At 49.1% G+C, this 15,952-nt stretch overlaps 2 protein-coding genes across 2 annotated transcripts; both read right to left on the bottom strand.

Annotated features, from left to right (window-relative positions):
* Window positions 1–2,384: 2,384 nt before the first annotated feature.
* LAJ45_08894 (uncharacterized protein) lies at window positions 2,385–3,887 on the bottom strand (the record flags this gene model as incomplete). The annotated part of the gene is made up of 1 exon (XM_046118442.1): window positions 2,385–3,887. The coding sequence occupies one exon, from the start codon at window positions 3,885–3,887 to the stop codon at window positions 2,385–2,387; it is 1,503 nt and encodes a 500-aa protein (XP_045968398.1).
* A 9,560-nt stretch (window positions 3,888–13,447) lies between these two features.
* Window positions 13,448–13,931, bottom strand: LAJ45_08893 (uncharacterized protein; the record flags this gene model as incomplete). The annotated part of the gene is made up of 2 exons (XM_046118441.1): window positions 13,448–13,798; window positions 13,845–13,931. The coding sequence occupies 2 exons, from the start codon at window positions 13,929–13,931 to the stop codon at window positions 13,448–13,450; spliced, it is 438 nt and encodes a 145-aa protein (XP_045968397.1).
* Between the last annotated feature and the right edge of the window lie 2,021 nt (window positions 13,932–15,952).

The following is a 15,952-nucleotide window of genomic DNA, read 5'->3' as shown; positions in this document are numbered from 1 at the left end:
TCGCCAGTTGTGCTGATAGCAACGAATAGCAGCTCCCTGAGCCTTGCAGCCGGGAATTATCGGAAGCGAATAACGAGTGACAACCCATGATCACGAAACTTCAAAGCCTGCTCAGCTTTTCTTCTCAGCTTGTTCCTTCTCAGTACACAGATCGATCTTCAGATAAAAATCTTTGTGATAAAGTCCTCGTGTTATGAAATGCATTGCGGGGACAATCTAGAATTTTCGGAGGTGAATCGCAGTGGGCCTAGGAATGAAGCTTGCTTCCAGTCGGGGGTCCACGTCCCAAATGACAGGCCTGTTTAAGTGCTTTCCAGGTATCTAACCCCAGTTATAACGGAAAATCCATCGCACAAAAAAAGCCCAGTCGAGGCTGCCTGCAAAACGTTATAGATACCCTGGCATTGTAAGCCAGGTACGGATGTCGTAGAAAGCCACATGTTTTGGCAAGCACCGCGGGGACTCCTCCGGTAGATGTCGAACTTGATTAATTCTCAAAGTTTGTGTCTTCCACGGCACATAACCTTGGCCGCTTGATTAGAAGGATGGTTGGACTAATCCAGCTACGTTGAGGGGTGAATCCTAGAAAGAAATTTGCTCTATAGCAAGAGAAGCTGAGGAATAGACCCTAAAATTAGCACTTGTTCTGTGAGAGATGAAGAGAGGCATATATCTTGAAGGAATTATGGTGGATAGGCTAGGTTTAAGTAATTTCGCATTCGAAGGTCGAGTATGCTGGTGTCCGTCCCTGGTTGAGGTTTTGTCTCCGTCCCAAGTGGCCATGATATATATACATACCAAAAGCGAGTCCGGTACTCGCCTCCCGGTGAGCCTTTTTTTTCTCGCCGTAAGAGGGCTGGGAACGAGCCTAACCAGATGTCTACCATTTGGGGTCCGTAGCTGGTGACTGGGTCAGTTCGGCAGATGGAGCGCTATTCATCAGTTTGACAGAGGCTAGGAGTACCTACGTCTACCTGATAGATTACCTTACTCACGTCACACGATAAGACGATGTATTCTACCGCGTTACCCAGCGGGTGTGCGGTGGTGCCAAGCTAAGGTATTTGAGTTGAAGAGCGAAAAGCATACAGTGTGCTCTTCCGGGTCGAATAAAAGTTTTTGCTTCACGCTCCGAGTCAAACCTCGCTTAATTACTGTGGTGCGCGCAAGAACTTTGTGGTGTTGAACTAGAATTGCAGGGGGAGCCAAAAATACCGGTGTTAGGCTACCAAGCACTCCTTCATTACCTCCAAAACCATTTCTGATCTTCCCCACGGCCACCTCCCAGGAGGCCGCTCAATAACTCCAAGTAGTACTGGAAGACTCGATTGGCAAATATTGAATTCCAGATACGTATACGTATATCCTATCCAATAGTGACCAACCACCACTTTAAACGTATGCGCTTGGGCAGTTGATTAACATATTCGAAGCCGCAGGATTTTGGGAGCTCTTAATCCATCGTTTGCGGTGTGAACATAGAGGAAATAGGATCTGATTATCACAAATCTGCAAAGAAGGAAGCATATGCATGTAGCCACATTACATAAATTTAAGGTTTCCTTTGAACAAGAGCTCGGACTCGAGCACGTGTAATCATGATGGCTGGACACATGAAAAGAATAAAGGTATGCCCACCACCATCCCCACACAAAAACCATTGGTTTAACGCATCCCAAGGCAACCTCATCATCCCTAGCAGAGAAAGCAATCACGAGAGCAACACCAACAGGCTCGCCAGTACTAATACACGGTGATAGCGTGCGAAGCTCGCTGGTTGACCGTACAAAGGAAAAGATAGAGCTCTAGGCCTGCGGGGCAGAGGAAACCAAGTTGAGAGATAACGGCTTTAGGCCTTGATCCACCCATTTAGAAGTGTGAATACTCTACGGCATCCACCTACTACCAAGCCAGGTCATATCCACAGGAGCTCGCGAGCATTCAATCACTATATTGGAATACTACATTCTAAAGCTTGCCGGCTTTTGCTCTCCGAGATCAAAATTGACAAGAATAAGATGATGGTATATACATATATCTACAAAACAGTGATTGATCCACAAAATTTATTGATCGATAACGGCAGCACCCAGAAGCTCGACCAGTGGGGAGAAAATGAAGATTATGGGAAAGTAAGGAAGAAGAAGAGTAAGAATTCTAGCCATTCTATGTACCTGGAAAAGTTTTAATCCTAATAGATAACAGAAAGAAAAAAAGAAAAAAAAGGAAAAGGAAAAGGAAAAGGAAAAGAAAACTACACAAGTTCGCCGCCTACAAAATAATTATACCACGAAAGACCACAAAAAATCCATAAAAGATTGGAGGCAACTAAGTTCAGATAATATCCCACTTGAAACCCCAAAAGGTCCAAGAACCAGAGCGCCTTATCCCTTACCCCTTATCCCCCCCTTCCAGCCTCTGATTCTGTCCATAACCTTACCTGTCTTACCCTCTCGATATCTCCGGTTTTCACCAGATGCTTCACCATTCGGTGGGAGGTTCTCTGCAGATACTTGCTGGTCTACCAGTCCGGTTATTCGCCCAAATTCTGCATCGTTTACGGTCGCGGTGTCGGGAGATTCAGAAAACTTACTCCTCACTTCCCGCGGTATCTCAGCTGATAGCAGGTTCAAAGATGGGTAAGTAATGCTGGATTTTTGAATCCCAGGCTTCTTTTTCTTAGAATCGGCTAGCTTTTTGCCGATTCTATCACTCGTGCTTCCAAGCCGATTGATGATTGTCGACGACTTGTTCGACGCCGTTGGGCCCTCTTGTGTGGTGGTAATGTAGGTGAGAATTGTGGAATCCCTTTCTATCTTATCACTTTGGCTAAACGCGGCCTCTTTTCTTTTCTCCGCCTCCGAACGAATTTTCTTCCTCATTGCATCCTCGTCCTCATCATCAGCCACCTCCTTTGGCCCCTTAAACTTCTCGGCCTTCTCTATGGATATGGCCTTCACGGCGAGGGATTCGTTCTTCGGTTTTGGTAGTGAAGGACTCAACATCGAAGTACGAAGGCCCTCCCGCGACGGGCTTCCAAAATGGCCCAGAGAGGTTAAGTTTCCTTGACGAGCGCTCAGAATTGCCGATGATAGGGGAGAAATCTCTCGAACAGTGTTCAGAGGAGATGCATATCGTGGGTGTCGAGGCGTCGGCGACATTGGTGTTGACTGGTCTGGCCTAATGGAAGATTGAAATACCTGGGGAGGTAATGATATTGTCGATAAAGCCCTCGGAGAAGTGTAGGCGTTTGAATTCCTTGGGCCGTATTGGCTGCGCGTTGGAGATGACGGTGGCTCCCCGATTGTTGACCTGCCAATTTTGTGAGGCACTGGCTGTTCCCTGGGATTTAACTCAAGCCTGTTTGCTATCGTGCAGTTCTCCATATTAGGTGGCATCGCGGGTAGCTCTTTATCTACTCTCAGCATTGTAACGGGCCTAGAGATAACCTGCGCAGTCACACTCTGCTGGGCTATATCACCACCGACTCTACATTCACCAAACTCCTCGCGGGGTTTACTCTCCTCTGGCACTTTTGATCTTATCGGCGTGGTGATATCGGCGATACTGGTGAGCACGCCCCGCACCTTTTCAAGCTCGTCCCGCAACTCAACGATGATAGCCTCCTTCTCTCTGATAACAAGGTGCTGACTCTGAATGGTCTCGCATTTCTTCTGCAAATCGATGATGGTGGCATCCTTCTGTCTGATAAGCAGAAGTTGGCTTTCGATCTTCTCGGCTTGTTGATTGATGAGCTGCTCCTGCAGGTCAGCGAGTTGCAGATGTTGCTGCTCGAGGTTGATTTTAGCTTTGGAATATTGGTCTCTGGTGTGCTCCAGAGCGATGGGCGCATACAGGTCGATGGCGGTTTGATTGTCGTTCTCCATAGCTTAATGTTCAGGCTCGTAGCTTGAGAGTATTCTTGATATTTGAGCTTATGGATAACCAATATTGTGATCACAGCAATCAGCGTGGGGATAAAAGGAACTCTGTGGAGCACTAATCTTTATAGAATTGACTTCCTATCTCGATCATATTGATCGCGATCATGAGATTCTATGAGGGGCGTGGAAGATCCTAGGCAACTGGAGAGAGCTAAATCGGTCATTGAATAGCATCTATAAACCATGTAGAATGGATGAGACATTGTCCACCAGGCGTGAAAGAACATTATAAAGGCATAACACACGTAGGTATGGAAAAGAGACCTCGAATTCCATATACTATATATGAATTAACAAGAGTAATAATATAGAAGAAAAAATAACTTTGCATTCTCCAAATCCTCCGAGTGATAGTTCATGACTTACTGGCCGATTATTTGATATCTTTTATTTTTGGATTACAGGAGGCGGTGACGGACTTTATAAGGAAAGAAATGAAAGAAAAACTTAAGAAGACATACAAGCTTGCGCTCAAAGGAAAAAACTATTTTAAAGGAAAGTGATGACTACACAAGCTCTGACAAAGGGGAATCATAAGGTCGTTCTGGTCATTGACGCTGAGCACAACCGCCACAGTCCCAAGCCTCCCTTAAGCAGTATTCCAGAGAGAGAGAAACTCTCTTTGACGGGTATCTACCGCTCAGCAGCCTACACGCATCTAACCCGGTACGTTAATGCATCCATGCTCGCTAACGCGCGGACAACCACCGACAGCCACCTAGCTGGCCCAGCGTACATCCATACAATTCTATCTATCCTCCGATGTTTCTCGCACTTGCTCTGATAAGGGAGTAATACTAACCCATCTCCTCCTACCTTACCTCCTATTCAATTTTTTTTACTCTCCCAGCGCCCCCTAGCTGGGACTAGACTGTGCTCGTGTATCGTCCAGTACCAGATAAGCTGCACGGAGATCTGATCTGCACCCACACACCGCACACTCGCTAACCCGGGAAGGGAAGGGTAGGGCAGCAAGCACGGGTATCAGTTTTCAGATTTTGGCTTTGGCGTAGGCCACGTGGTGGTGGAGAAGCTTCTGGATTTTGGGTGGGGTGTGTGGGTGTGTGCAGTGGAAGTACCTACAGATGGGAAGTTTTTGGGTTTGATAGTCTTCCATGGTAGAGGTGTCGACCGTGACGAAGCGTGAATTGAATAGTAACCTCAACTCTCTCTCTACTCTACGTATCTACGGCGTAGATCTAGAGTGAGGAAGAGCAGTACACCCGGGCCCGGGGATCTTCCCACACGGGCCGGATGGGTATGTACGCTATGCTGTTCTGTGTAGATTAGATATTCCGAACCAACCCACCACATCTATGTCTATCTCTATCTATCTAATCTCTATCGAGCCCAAATCTGAAATACTAAACACACACACTGACCAGATATGCTTCAAACAACAAAATCAGCAGCAGTAGCCATCTCAGCACTCCAAAGTAGAGTAGATACATACAGTCTACATACATGTACCTGATTAGGGTAGGTATAGTACTTCCTTACCGCATCCCACCCACTCACCCTTCCCATATATCAACCCGCCCGCCCATCCGCCCATCCGCCCCCGGTAGATATTCTACTCTATCTCCATCCTTCACGCGCTCCCACCCAACCAAACCTTTTTTACAAATCCACCTAGAGCAGGTATGCACCCAAACACTCTAGATGTAGAATATGTAGGTACATAGATGTAGCGTAGAAATATCTCTCCAGCTCTACATACTCGTACGCCATACCCCTGCCTACCCATGCCTCCGCACTACCTTAACTGCGCAGAAAAAAATTCTTCACAGATGCCAGACGTTGTATGAGTTGTCCATGCCACCCTCTTCACCCCCCCCCCCCCCCCGCGGGATTTTACCCGGCGCATACCCACGCACGTCCCAACGTCGGCGTCTCTCTCTACCTTCCACCTCCCTCTACCTCCCTCTACTTACCTCTTCTTATGAGATGGTTCGCGCGGGTAATATCGAGACTTGTTACATGGGAGCGGCGGGCGTTTATCCAGCGAATCAGGTGCGGGGCGCTAAGGTTTGGGGTTGGGCTTTCCGCATGGAGGGAGGGATGACGCGATGGTACTGCACTGTCAAAAAAGAAAGAAAGCAGGCAGGCAGTACGGGCAGGTAGGAGGAGAGAAGAGAAGAGAAGAGAGGGAGCGGGAGCGGGTCGGGGCGTACAGTGCAGGCAGAGTGCGTGGTTGTATTTCCAGTGTCCTGGTGTGTGGTGTACTTTTTTTTTTTTTTCTTTTCAAAGATGGTAGGTACATAGGTACGTCGGTGTCGATGTCGTGTCGGGAGTGCCGTGTTGCGGTGAGTAATTATATTGGCCGAGCCTTTATTTTCATTAGTATTTGTGGTGGTATCTTCACTTCAATTACGAGTCCAACTAAGCTACTTAGGTAGGTACCGGCGATAGCTACTCTCGATACTCCAGATACGAGCTAATCTACTCTACGTGTTGTCCACCATCTGCAATGTATCTTTTCTTCTTCCGGGATTGCCAGAGAAGAAGCAGCAGCAGCAGCAGCAGCATCCAGCAAAAGAATAAGGATCGTGAGTTTTGTCTCAGACGCTATCTGCCTACTTTTGTGCCATTTTTGTATCTATCTTACCTACTCTCCTCTATATACTTGCTTCTTCCCCGTACCTTTTCACAGGCTTATTATAAGTGGGGGTGGTAAGTAGGTTTCTCACTGTCAGAATGTCTATATTTTCTTCTTCTCCCGGCAGCTGAAGACAACGAACGGGCAACACGATAGATAGAGTAGAGGCACTCTCTCGTGTGTGGGTGTGTGTGACATCTGCACATTCCCAGCAGCGTGGGGTTGAAGCTTAAATTCCAGCAAATGTACCGGCCTCAGCTCCTTGCCCTAAGTAGAGCACTCTACCTTTCTGCCTGCCTGCCAGCTGCCCTGCAGGGACCCCAATCAGAGTCGCTAAAGTCATCCCTATCGATAGTGTATTGGCCCTTCCGCTCGGTGAGACAGCATCCCGGAAGACAAGCAGAAAAAAAATTAATTTGCTTTGATGGCATGGCAGGGGATGTGCATTCCTGGGACCGTTAGATGTGTTTTTCTTGACCTTCTGTGCTCGTGCTCGAGCTCGGAAGATACATAGAGTGATGAATCATGACGCAGCACCAGCAGCAACCAGCAGCAATCTCTTATCTGAATTCAGTCCCAACTTCGGCAGGTACCTAGATAGCCAGGTAACAGCCCAGGGAAGGAAGAAAAAAACGAGAAAAGAAAAGAAAAAGGAAAAGAAAAAGCATTTTTTTTTCCCTTCCTTCAACGCACAGGCCCGCACACCCGCTGGCTCGGGAAGATGAGCCAATACGCATCGAGAGCTAGTTAGCTGGTAAAGAAGCAGCAGAGGCAGGTAGATTTCAAACCTTCTTTCGCGGGGCCTCATTTTGATTCTAGTTCGGGGGGTCGAGCAAGTAAAAAAGGGCTAGCCAACGGAAAGTGCTCTATGTTACCCTACTACGTCAGTTCAGTTTTTTTTTCTTTCCCCTGCGTGTCTCATGATCCTGTAAGCTGTAGGTAGGGTACATGTAGCTTCTCAAAGAAGCTGTGCTCCTACAGGTAAGTGAAAAGTTAGGGTAGCCCTCTGAATGGCCTCCTTCGCGAGCCAATGATCGATATTTCGTGCGAAAATATTCCGGCACGTGCACACTTTGAGGAAGCCGATGAACATCGTGGTTTACTATGGCTATCGTGATATATAGGAACGTCCTTATTTCTCTTTCCATCCCTCGCGCGCAGCTCCCGTACTCTAAATCCCCATCCTTACCAACAGCCCCCCCCCCCTAACCTTTCCTTACTTCCCCCCCCCCGCAATCCCCGCAAATTGACTATCCCCGGATTTTAATCATGGCGGGAGATCAGATCGAGGGTAAGAAGAAGCGGAACTTCATCTACACGAGATGGATGGTTGGTATAAACTGCCACGTTTCGAACGGCGGATGACCGACGACAACGACAACGACAACGACGATGTATTGTAGTTCTCGTCCCGTATCGGGTTCGAAATCGACGGCAGCAGCAGAGATTTACCTGTTGTCGTGACCCCTTGGAGCTTGGGTACGGGGGGACAAAGAAAAAAAAACTGAGGTATGATAGTTGAAGAGCAGACGGAGACGGGTAAGCTGCCAGCTCGAGACTATAACTGGGTCCCCCAATAAGTAACAATTATCACTGCTGTTACTACCACCATCCCAGGGATTTGCCATTCCCCCCCCCCCCCCCCCCCCCCCCCCCCCCCTCTTCTTCACGAACTGGAACTACCCAAGCTCCAGATTCCCGATATGAATTGGTATGAATAGAGCTTCACGATCGGGATGGACTCTTTCGTCCTCTATCAGAAACAGGTCTGGACACGCGACAGGGCTAGGTACCTCTCCTCTGGCTCGATGTGTTGTTGGGGGCGACGTCAATCAACGTGTCCATACGGGAGATCATTCTATTAATTGCCTATCAGAGAATAAATCACGTTCCGGTGGGTTTCAGATGTGCTGTAAGCACTCTCGGAAGAGAGGATGGGGATCTTGGATTGCACTGAAACAAGGGGATGGGATTTTGTAGATTCGTGCCTGCAACAGATATTTCATCTCTATCCCCACATACCCCCCTCCTCTCCCCCCTCCTCTCCCCCCTCCTTCTTCCCCCTTCCTACCTTGAAGCTGTAAGCAGCATATGGGTTAGAGATATGTCGTTCCAATTCGACCGTAGTACCAATTCGACTCAGTACCCCGAATATTACTAGAATCCTCCTGAACAGATATTCAGGAGTTATGACGATGTTCAAAGGTGACAGACGTCAAAAAGATGCCGAACCATTCGAACAACACAGAAGAAGCCGGGATGATTAGGAAGCTTAAGAAACCTGTATTTTGCTAGAGTACCAGGAACCATAGGTAGGCCCAGGGTTATTGCATCTCCAAAATAGGACCCGGTAGGCTGGCTCATCAAGCTATTGGAACGATGCGCTGGCCAGGGGGCTGGGCATGGGGCGTAATTCTCCGAAGAGGTTGCAATTGGTTAAGTTTTTTTTCTCTCTCTCTTATGCTTTGTCAGGTACTTGCAAGCGGAGAAGGAAGGAGAGAGGTTTGTGCGAGTGAAAAGAAATAAAGAAAAGGGCCAGAGAAAGAAAGCACATCTCACGATGTATGTAAAGTAGTTTGGAATTGGTTGTAAGATCAGTGTCAAGGGCTGTTGTTTTGCGGTAAAGCCGATCATTACCAATCTCCACGATAAAGGCGAGCAACAGAACACGGGGCTAACCTAACATCGCATCAGAATGTTAGTTAACCTAAAGTTTACCATAACCGGGTGCGATGCCCATTTCGTTAATTCCAGCCACTCTCGTGAACGAAATCCCGACGCAGCAGCCAGATGATCGATGGTTTGTGCGGGGTTCGTTCAGTGGAGTCTGAGTCATGCCATTGTTTCCCCTCTGTTTGTCTTTTTTTTTTTTTTTACTACCTCCTCACCGGCACCGTCTGTGGAGAAGCACGTAGCTTAGCTGGGTGGTGGAGTGTAACTACTGTTCTCGTGATACCTAGATCGATGGAGTGCTTAAAGCCCGTCCTCGAAACCGACGGAGAGGAGAGAGTGGATGAGAATGTGATTGGTCAAGGAACAGGAGCCTCAACCTCGGCTGCTAATAAACGATTTGTTCCAAACAAGCCACCTGTCGTAATTCCAGTTCTAGCCAACCGTAACATTCCAAACGAGCCACGGCCCAGTGCTGAGTGTACCACCAATGTGCCAAGCCAAGTGTTGCTGCACGTATGTCGCCCTGCCCGATCCCAGCCACGTTCTGCTGCTACTACTGCTGCTGCTACTCCTGAGGCATTCACCGGTGGGATTGAACCCTCCAAACAATGCAATTCACTTTGTTTGGCTATGGGCAATCAAACTATTACATTACACTACTCACATTAACAATGCCATTTACTGCTCGTTTCCTTGGGTTCGTCCGCCCTTGCCGCGACTAGCGTAACGCTAGACAGTTCAGGGCCCCGACCACAGGACACGACGGTCACGCACATCGAGGTCTCCATGGATCTGTCCATCTTTGATTGATTGATTGATATCCCAGGGATCTATTCGAGGGCTCACTCATGGCTGACAGCTACTCCACATGTACCTACTCTAAACGATGATGGCGAATCTTGTGGAATGTTTCCCCAGAGGAGTAAGGAAACCTTTTTTATTTCCATTTCCTTTTTTGGGGTTCTAAAAGTACATGACATATCGTGCGTGATACTGCTCGGAAGGAGACCGAATCGCTTTGAATTGTTTCGAATACGAAAGCAATGCATGGGGAGAGAGGGGATTTCTAATTGTTCGACACGGAGATAACTTTTGCCCCATGGTACTGTTAACTGCACTGGACGGTACCGGTGCACATACGGCCGTGGCTATGACTACATATTGAATGCCCTACACTACCAGCCTGAGCATGTTGAAACTCGATTTGATGTGCATCCGAACGTCTTCTGCGGAGCAATGAAAGACGTAATGTAATGGATGAGGAAAGTCGGAAGGCAATTCTCGCTTTTCGCCTTTTCGCTCTTTTCCATTCGGCGCGTCCGGAAGCTGAACAAGCGAAGCTGATGATTGATGGTGGAGGCGGCGAGAATAGTCTTTCTACATACAGCCATGTCTGTACTCTATGTAGACGCAATCCAAATCTCATGCGCAAACAAATCCATCACACATCGGGCTGATGCTTACTTACATCCACGTTGATGTTGCTTCCCACCACCCCTCCACCCATCCACCGTCTGTTCCGGAGAATATCACCATCATAAATTTTAGTCTTACCCATGAAGTAAAAAAACAAAAATACCAATCATCATAGTTCCAATGTGTATCTTGATAGAGAATCCATTCATCATCCACCCCCTCCGGCCCCGACCGACCTACCGATCATGTCAATGACGCCAGCACCCACCCTGGGAGATCATCAGTCATCATCCACTCTCCCTCTACCGCAATGATTAGCGGGATCACCGCCCTGGCTTCAACCCTGACCCTCGTTGTTGCGGAGACGCGGGGTTGCTGGCTTGTTTGTTTTGTTTTGCGCATCACAGGCCGGCCGAGAGCACCTACCTCCTCTGATGCTCTATCACTCTATCGGCGGCGGGGTAGGTATCATATAGCAAGCAGGGACCACTATGTACTAGCGATAATATAAAGTCTGTCCACTTTGGTACATGTGTGGACAAGAAAGTTTGGTGTCCTACCTACGTACCAAAGGGGACAGACTTTATATTCCCGGTAGTATGTATCTACGTAGCTAGACTTGTTCCATCGCGACACCCGACAAGTCCAGACATCCGGTGAATCCGTACAAATAGCTTCATTCGAACCTAGCGCGCACATCTGTTTACTCTGTTCAGAAGTGTCAAGTGCCTGCTTGCCTGCGCCTTCGGTGTGATTGATGAGGTGCTTCTTGCAGCGGGTTTGTGTTCGATAAGTGAAGGGAGCGAGTGAATGGTTGCGAGGGGAACGGGTGATTGTTTACATCAAGGGCCACGAGGCGCTCACTCGCTCGCCGCCGCCGCCGCTGGTGCAATTAATCGCTGTATGTACCGTACCTGGCTGGGCCTAGGCAAGTACCTGCCTGCTCTACTTTACGTACATACCTGTAATCCATAGTCGACATGTGGAAGCACGTCCACGAGGAGTACGTAGAGCACAGTACCGTCAATATGTATGTAGCACACAAGATGATGAAAATAGTATCTACATACTCTGCTCTTCCTACTCCGGAGGTACAAACTGCGTGCCAGTGCGAACTCCGCTGCGCAAACCATCCCCTCCACCACTAAGTCGTAATAGTTAATCTAAGCCTCACATATCACGACATCAGGGCGAGATGCCCATCCGTACCCGTACCGCGGCGTCGCTACCCCTCCATCGTCCACCCCTCAAAGCAGGAACCGGACGATAGGGACATCACGCGCAAGTTGGGTGGGGAAAAGGGCGCGATAAGGCTGGGTGTTGGGCGGTTTTAATGGGGGGGATGGGGGGAATTACATGGTTAGCTAGTGCCTTTCTGCTACGACTACATCTACACCTAGATACTCCACAGAGATGTCCTCGTCCCTCCAAGCACTCGGAGGTAACACGATGGATCAGTCACATGAAGTGATAGCACAGTCCAAGTCGGTAGTATCATAGCATCATCATCACCACGCTGCCTGCCCACCCCCATGTCCTGTCTTGACTGCCTCATATGCGATGAACCAACACCACCAACACCCAAAGAATCCTTTACCGAGAAACTTAAACTTGATTCATCCCCCGCATCATATCATATCTCACCTATTTTTCCCATCTGGAGACTGTTTCCCCTCTCCACGGACCCTAGCCAGTCCGGGTGTGCGCATGTTAGACAGTACCTAACCCTGCACGTAGAAGCACATCACGAGCACCCTACGTCTTCGAGAAGCCTTCTGAAGGGCAGAGATAAGTGAATTGAATTGGCAGGCGGGTATGTAATATGTAGTCAGGTAGGCCCCGCATTGACATTGATTATCTTATCCGCCCCCCGAATAGGGTTTTGCTACTGATAGGTGTAGCTAGCTAGCTAGGTAGGCTCGCACTGACTGCCTGCTTGAGGCGGCGGCAAACATACAGGCCAGGTGAGACAAATGTCATAATTGATAAACATCTTTTTGAATACGTATATATTTTCGTTTTTGCACCTGCATGGAGCATGTAGGGAGTGAGTAAGTTGTACTCACATATCTACATAGAGCACTGTACGCGTTCTACACTTTTCTGCTGGGTCCGTGGTTAATAATTCGCTGTGTTTGAAGCCGTGTTGATTATAATTGTTCTACTATCTACATATCGACTGTCTATCTATATGCTATACGCATCTCGAGAAGTATGTAGAGTACATATCCGCTACCCAACCAGCCAGCCTGAGTCGAAATCTACAACTGCAGTGCTACTCGGAGTACATCATCTACCAGGTATATACCTACCGCTGTTGTACTCTCCTTCCTCCAGGTGCTGTCCTACCTACTACCGGCGTACATACATGTGTCGAGCAGGTAAGTACAGCACTGTACTCTAGGTAGGACCAGCTTTTATATCCTCCCCCCAGCCAGCATATATCCTCGCGCAAGACGGCACCCAGCATCAAAGTGCATACCACCAGAAACTCGGCCTTGTTCGCCCTCCAGCCCCCCCCCCCCCCCCATATGTCATGTAACGTGCACATCTGGCGGCGGGTGTGGGAAGGGAAGGGGGAATTTCGGGGTAACTTTTGTTTGGTTCGACGTTTATTTAATTTTTATGTATGTTCGCCTCCCACCCACCCCCACCAACCCTGGAGATGTTTCGTTTTGACGGTGCTGGGTTGGGCGCGAATCGGCAGGGCTTCACTGGGTGCGGCATCTTGATGCGGACAGGGAGGTGCTTTTATGTAGGCAGGACAGGGCATGGCAGGCAGGGCAGTTGAAGAAGCATCATCATCATATGTATGTCAAAAAAAAAAGTCCATGTAGGGCATGTAGCTGTAGAATCGGTAAGTAAAGTAGAAGCGGGCAGCCAACCAGCCCTGCCGCTCAATCGGTCGCACAGCAGTTGCCATCCTCCCACGACCACGACCGCCGCCGCCGCACGCACGTCCTAACGTTGGGGGAGTGTTTTCGCGGGCTCCCTCCCTTCCCCCCTCGCGCGAGATGGGACGACAGACAGACAGACAGATGTGGTGATGACCGTCCGGGAACGGAAGCGTGCCCGGCTCGCAAGGGCCCAGAGTTTCTTTCTTTTGGCTTCTGGGTGGTTCCGTGCTAAGGCGCGGTGGTGTATCGTGCAGGGACCAGGAGGGGTTCTATTTGTGTCATTTGCGTTTCCAGGAATGGGTTAGGGACAAATACCCCGTTCTGTTTTTGGGGGGGCGCGCGACGAGAGGGTGCAACAGTAAATAGTGCCCGATTTGGAATCATGGAGGGAATGAACCCCATTGGGGATTGGTGGTTTTTTCTTTCTTTCTGTCCTGTTGGCTAAGCTGCTGCTGCCCCCGCTTGACAGTCGATGATGGTTGGTGGTTTGGTTTGTGGATGTGAAAGGTTGTGGGTTATGGGTTGTGGTTACTATTGTGGTTGCTGCGGTGGTTACTGTCACTGTGGTGGTGCACTGGTGGCTAGCGAAACTTACAGTTATCTAGCAGCAGCGGCCACCCACAGAGCAAATCCCACAAACCATAAACGCCCTGAGGAGATTTTATCTATGTTTACTGTATGTATGTATATGCGGTGAAGGCGTTGTACCCCCTCCCCCTTCCAGATCAGTGTCTGCAGGACCCGTTTTTTATGTTTTGTTTTATTTTTCGATGTTCTATTTTTTATTTTAGTGTTTTTTTTTACCTGGAGAGGAGCCTCCCTTCCTGGTTTTCGCACCCACCACCACCACCCTATGCGTAGATACTCTTCTCGACATACGCGCCGGGAACGTGGGATTTTTCCTGATTGGCTGAGATTGTGGTTGTGGGATTGTTTCCCTATCAAGTAGTTCGGTCGGGAAGAAGGGGAAAGGACAAGGACTGGATTTGGCGCCCCACCACCACCACCACCACCCCTGGGCCGCTTCCTGCTCGTGAGGAGATATTTTATTTATTTGTAGAGATGAACCTATTTTACGCGGCGATTTAATAATAAATCACGGGGTAGATGTGATGTAGATTGGTATGTACCAGTTTGTACCCTACGCAGGGAATGTTTGGGACCCTACGAGTACCTACCCAGTGGGGGGGAAGAAGGGGGGGCAGCGACGTTACGGAAGCCGCAAGGTTTGCTCTCTCGGGGGAGGGTTTAATAGTGGTGAGAGGTTTTTTCGCTTGGGGGAAGGGGAAGGGTGAGGGGGAAGGATGGGATACGGGGGCCTTCTTGAATGTTTTTGAACAACTCATCAAAGTGGAATCGAGATCATTTTTCTGGTGGTTTGGAAGAGTGAGAAGAGAGGGCAACAAGAACGGGTAGGTATTGAAAGTGGTGAGCCAAAATCTGGGAGTGACTTCTTGGCTTTGCTGGGGGGTGGTGGTGGTGGCGGCCATGAACCAGTGGGAGTTTGGGTACTTTTGGGCCCTTGCGTGTTAACTTGTCTGTCTGTAGACTGCTGGTGTTGCTGCTCAGTGCTTGTGCTTGCCTGAGAGCTTCCCTTCCCTGCTTTGGCGTTGCCCTGGCTGGTCGCTCCCCGCAGGGCGTGTAAGCCAATCCGCGATGTCCCCTGCCCTTTCCTTTTCATAGTGCTGGCCGGTGTTGCTGTCCAGAAGAGTTCAGTTGGACGAGAGAGTAGCCATAGCAGGAGCATGAGGAGCAGCCTTTCTTAGCAGCTAGCACAAGCAGCAGGCAGGTCTTGGGACATCCCGCTCTCCCCACCATCACGAATTGGACAAGTGATAATACCCAATAGCCTGTTTGCCTGTTCTGTTCTTTCCCTCGCCCATCATCATCGCGCCCTCACTCACTCACTCTCCATCCGGGCCACACACCCACACCACCACCCATACCCATACCCAGACCCCATACCCATATCCACGCTCAGTCAGTCAGTGAGTGTTCTCACCCACCACAACTGTACGCAGCTCATGTCTCTGTCTGTCCTGCTGCACACACACCCAAAAACACAAACCAGTCAGTAACTCGGACAACAGGCAACTTTGCTCGCAAAAGTGAATTGGTCGTTTCATCACGCTCTTCCCCCTACTTCTCTACCCTACCTTATTCTCTACTATTATTCTCTTCTCTTGAACCTCACCTCGAAATTCACCCCCCCCCCCCCCCAATTTCTCTTTTATTTCTCCCCACACCCACTCTCCCCCCCATCTTGCATCTCAGTTGACCTACACCCCCCTCCCCCTCTCTTCCCCGAATTAACCCCCCCTCTTACTACCACCACATCCCCGCTTCTATCTATCGGTCGGGCCATCATCCCCATTGCTCTCTCTTCAATCGTCCGCTCGGAACGAAAAACAAACTCCGTGCTT

Source organism: Morchella importuna (genome assembly GCF_003444635.1).
Source record: "Morchella importuna strain M04M26 chromosome Unknown Morimp01GS032, whole genome shotgun sequence".
NCBI lineage: Eukaryota > Fungi > Ascomycota > Pezizomycetes > Pezizales > Morchellaceae > Morchella > Morchella importuna.
The sequence above is the reverse complement of the archived record's forward strand: the minus strand, read 5'-3'. Positions and strand labels throughout refer to the sequence as shown.